Below are 5,151 nucleotides of genomic sequence, written 5' to 3'. Positions count from 1 at the left end.
ACCTAGAATTTTTATTTATTTTATATTATTAATTTTTGGGATAATTACACATAACCCACCTGTGGTTTGGGCGAAAATCATGTTGCCTATCCGTGGTTTGAAAAGTGTCACTTAACCCACCTAAGGTATGTTCCGTTTGTTTTCCATAACCCACCTTTGTTAAAATTAGGGGTAAATGGATATTTTTGCTCACATTTTATATCTCTCTCCTCCCAAAACAAAAAATAGAACAAAAATGCAAAGTGAACAAGATCAAAAATTGGAATTTGTCTGTCTCTCCCTTCACACAAATTTTGAACATGAAGAACATGAAGAACCCACCAAAGCCATCACCACCACTACCACTGAAACACCACAGAATCCAAAAAAAAAAAAACACCACAACACCGGCCACCACCATCGAACCACAACCACCCACAAATCACCTGCCACCACCACTACAGCATTAACACATCACAAACCCAAAAAATTCCAACAAAATTTCCAACCCACAGAACCATAAACAACCACCAAGATCCACACCCATTGCCACTGCCAAACCCACCGCTGAATCACCAGCCACCACTGCCAATGAAACACCATGACCCAAGACCAATCTTAAAAACCCAGAAACATCGATCAAACCCAAGACCCATAACCTACATGATAAAACCATCGATCAGACCAAGAAACCATAGAAACATCGATCTAAACCCAAGACCCATGCGATATAAACCCAGAAACGACCGATCTTCAAGCCATCGTCATTAGTCTTCTAGCCTCTACCGTTGCCTTTGCCGTTGCCATTGCCACCGAGATAGACTTGGCTGACATGGGAGAGTCGATTACGACGACGTTTGGCAAAACCCAAATCCAACCCAACGTCATGCTCCTCCTCAAAACCAAACCCAATCCAACACTGTGCTTCTCCTCAAAACCCATACCCATCCAACACAGCCAACTCGTGCTCCTCCACAGTCATCACCTAAGCCACCATGACCCAAAGCTACCGATGATCTGAACTGGAGTGTGAGAGATGAGAGACATGGACAGAATAGAGAGAGAGAAGGGCAGAAAGAGCGTGAGGAATAAATTTTTGTGTCTTATCGGAGAGTGAAAGACCGTACAATAGAGTGAGGTTGGTGAGGTCGATTTCAAGCTCAGGGGTTGGGTTCTCTCCTTTCACATCTCACTGTGATATTCTCTCTCTTTCTCTTTCTCTCTGTTTGTGTGTCTGCGTGAGGAATAAATTAATGTATTGAAAAGAAAATAAGTTAATGTGATAAGTAAAATTTTCCTTGTGTTATTTTCTTTTGAGTGTGTTACAAAAATATAGTTTCTAATTTATTGGAGTTCTTGAGACAAGTTTCTAAATTCTTACAAATAGCATCTTTTGATCTTATTTTCTCTTGTTTTAGTGTCTTTTTTTTGTTTTTTTTTGTTTTTGTTTTTGTTTTGGGAGGAGAGAGATATAAAATATGAGCAAAAATATCTATTTACCCTTGATTTTAACAGAGGTGGGTTACGGAAAACAAACGAAACATACCTCAGGTGGGTTAAGTGACACTTTTCAAATCACGGGTAGGTAACGTGATTTTCGCCAAAACCATAGGTGGGTTATGTGTAATTATCCCTTAATTTTTTAAACCCTGAGTGGTTTGAAAAAGAGTCCCTAGACTTGACACTTTCTTATTTTAAGTAGTGGGTTTAAAATATTTGTTTGCTTGCAAAATTTAGAAAATATTTTTCAGCTAACTACAAATTTGTGTGTTAAAAGTTAAAGCTTATAGGGTAAATTACACTAACCTACCGTGAGGTTTGGGATAATACCAAGCACATCAAAAGGTTTTAAGAAATGACTAATTTGGTTCTTAAACATTAATGCCGTTTGTGCACCATTTATTAAATACTTTTATTTAGTTTTTTAGTTTACCTTTTCTTTGCTTTTCCTTTCAATCTTCACACTAGAAAATTTCTCTCTTCATGCTAGAGCCAAAAAAATTCTCTCTTCACGCGTAGAAAATTTCTCTCTCTCTCTCAAGCCCAAGCCACAAGGGTTTCATACTCAAGTAAATGAATTGTTTCAAAGCCAGTTAACCCACAAAACTCACGCCATACGAGGATGGTGGATGGTGATTAGGTCGGGATCCACGAGGATGGTGGCGGCGGTTGCTGGGTTGAGACAAGTGGTGGGCGGCAGTGGCAAGGTCACAATCTGGAGCTTGTTGTCATGGGTATGGGATTTTATTTTTAGGATTTAATTTGGGTTTGAACTGTAAATCATGTGATGTTGGATGGTTGAAATTGTTTGGGTTTGAGGAGGATGGATGGGTAGTAAACTAGTAATAGGTGGTGTCGTGGTGGACAACGGTTGTGGCTCTCACGATGCTTGCCATCGTGGGTATGGGTTTTTATTTTTTTTTATTTGGGTCTATTTGAGGAGTGATGTTGGATGGTTGATTGGTTGAATTGATCTATATTCCCTTCTGAAAAAAAAAAAATAATAATAAAGTCAGCCATTTTTTATCTCAATTCTAGCGAAATAGATACAAATGGTGCCTTTTGTTTTCAATTATTGGGTCTTTCTAGGGAAAAGAAGTTTGCGACTTATTGGGATTGAAGGATGGTTTTCATTATGAGAAGAGGGCTTTGTTGGAAAAATGATAGAGAGAGAGAGTGAAAGAAATTTATTGGAACAAAACAGTAGATTTTTTGTTTTTATTTTTGAATGCTCTATAAATTTTTTCCCCAAAGGAGACTAGGTTTGGTTTTGGAAAATGAATACAAATTTAATTTCATTTTTCTATATGTTTCTTAAATACATGGTCATGTGTTTGTGAGAATACAAACTATCTTGAAAAGAACTACTTGCAAGACAAGACTTCGCACCAAATTGATGGGCTCTGCCACTGCCTAAACTAATAGGACTTTATTTATGTGACCATGACCTCCAAAGTGAGTTTACTATGATATTCTCTATTATAATAGGCCTTGCAAGTTTTGTTTATTTGGGTCATGGTTTACATTGATCAAGATCCAGCCCCTTAAGTCACCATTTAGTGGAAAACTGACTCACATGCTCACACATGTGAACAATGTTTATTTTTAGCCTAACACATGCCCCCTATGCGTGATGGGCCTAAATTTAGGCCAATTGTGCATAAGTTAATTACAAGAAAAACGAAAGGGTGAAAGGAAAATAAAATTGGGGCTTTAAGTCAGATCAATTTGCAAACCCATGATCTAAAAAATCCTTCAAAACTCAAATGGATGCTGGGGAAGGTTGTCCATGATTCTAAAATTATTCATCTCGATCGAAGCTTGAACAGTGTCGTGATTGTAATTCTACATGATGCCGGGAGCGGTGCGTACAAAATGAAGACATCTTCAAGTTTATCATTGATCCTAAAAGGACTAATTGATTGCAGGAGTTGAGAAATGAAGCTAGGAAACTCCATCCTTGTTCTTGTTCAATTGGTATTAACTCTTGAAAAGCAGCAGCTAAATCTTTTAAATCGTGCACACCAAGATCACTGCCATGCTCCAGAGCACTTACTTTGTTTGGAACAACTTCAAACCAGGTACACCAATCCAAACACCAACATCAAATCATACTGTGGTTGCTCTTTGGGTTTGCTACAACTGTTTGAGAGTCACCGCTGAAAGGTACTCTTCCAACAAATTAGTAGTATTTGGAAATTCATTCCCAATGTATTAGATCAATTTCAAGTTTGAAATTATATCTGTATACAACCCTTCCTTATTTTGAATTTTCTTCTATATACATTCATTGCATTGTGATCTATTATTTTAATCACTAATGCCCATTTTAACCATTCATTTGGCCCTTGGAAACATGCATACATACATATCTCAAAATTTTTTATGTGAGTAAGCCAATTCGTTTATACTTGGCTTATATAATTTTAGAAACTTGCCGTTAATGGATCTCGCATGCTCATTGCCACTAGTATCCATTAACTTATAAGCATTTCCATCAAAGACCTCACTAACTAGGAAAGGTCCATCCCAATTAGGAGACCATTTACACAGATATGGATCATTAACTCCTATAGGCAAGATAACTTTCCAAACTAAATCCCCAATGGCAAATGACTTTGCCTTAATTCTCTTATTATAAATCTCAAATATTTTTTGTTTTTGTACAACAATAGAATCGAAAGCTACCATACATGCCTCATCTATTTCATCAAGTTCTAGAAACATCGCATCTTGATAATCCAAATGAATCAATTCATTTTGCCTTGTAATCCTCATTGATCTCACGGTAATCTCCATGGGTAAAACTGCATCATGGCCAAAAACTAAAGAATATGGGGTAGTGTTTATGCTCATTCTTTTTGAAATTCTATATGCGCACAATACTTCAGACAACAAATCGTCCCAACTTGTAGGATATCTAGCCACTATTTTCCTCAAATTATTCTTGATAATCTTATTAGTGGCTTCTGCTTGACCATTTTCCTGTGCATAATATGGTGTGGAATTCAAAATTTGAATACCATATTCTTGTGTGAAGGCTTTTACCCTAGTTCCATTAAAGATGGTTCCATTGTCCACTATTATAGATTGAGGAATTCCAAACCTATGGACTATCATTTCTTTTATAAATTGAATAACATCAAACTCACTCACTTCCTTATAAGGTTTTGCTTCAGCCCACTTTGTAAAGTAGTCTGTTGCAACGATTATGAAGTAGTTTTTCTTTCTTGAGATTGGTATGATTTTTCCAATTAAATCCATTGCCCATCCTCTAAAGGGCCATGGTTTTATTATCACGTGAAAATCTGAAGTAGGAATCCTAGGAATTGGACCATGTTTTTGGCATTCCACACAACCTTGTGCATATTTAATGCAATCTTTCAATACACTCGGCCAATAATAACCATATCTGTGTATCAACCATTTCATTTTTATGCCTAATTGGTGTGAACCACATATGCCTTCATGGACTTCTGCTAAGATTTGCTTTGATTCATCATCACTAATGCATTTCAGCATTTTAATAGGATGCCATCAACTCCTCTTTTGAATAAAGTTTCATCTTGGTCTCCCATTAAAACAAATTTTCTAGCTTTAAGTTTTAAAGCATTATTTGTACAACCACTTGGGTTTTTTAAGTAATCAATTATTGGGTTTCTCCAATCATTA

At 36.7% G+C, this 5,151-nt stretch overlaps 1 protein-coding gene across 1 annotated transcript; it reads right to left on the bottom strand.

Annotated features, from left to right (window-relative positions):
- Nucleotides 1-445: 445 nt before the first annotated feature.
- On the bottom strand, nt 446-4,743 carry LOC115980918. Its single transcript, XM_031103113.1, has 2 exons — nt 3,914-4,743; nt 446-638 (listed from the first exon to the last, which is right to left on the bottom strand). Exons 1-2 carry the CDS (start codon nt 4,741-4,743, stop codon nt 446-448), a joined length of 1,023 nt encoding a protein of 340 aa, XP_030958973.1.
- Nucleotides 4,744-5,151: the final 408 nt, after the last annotated feature.

The sequence above is a fragment of the Quercus lobata genome, chromosome 3 (assembly GCF_001633185.2).
Source record: "Quercus lobata isolate SW786 chromosome 3, ValleyOak3.0 Primary Assembly, whole genome shotgun sequence".
Classification (NCBI taxonomy): Eukaryota; Viridiplantae; Streptophyta; class Magnoliopsida; order Fagales; family Fagaceae; genus Quercus; species Quercus lobata.
The sequence above is the reverse complement of the archived record's forward strand: the minus strand, read 5'-3'. Positions and strand labels throughout refer to the sequence as shown.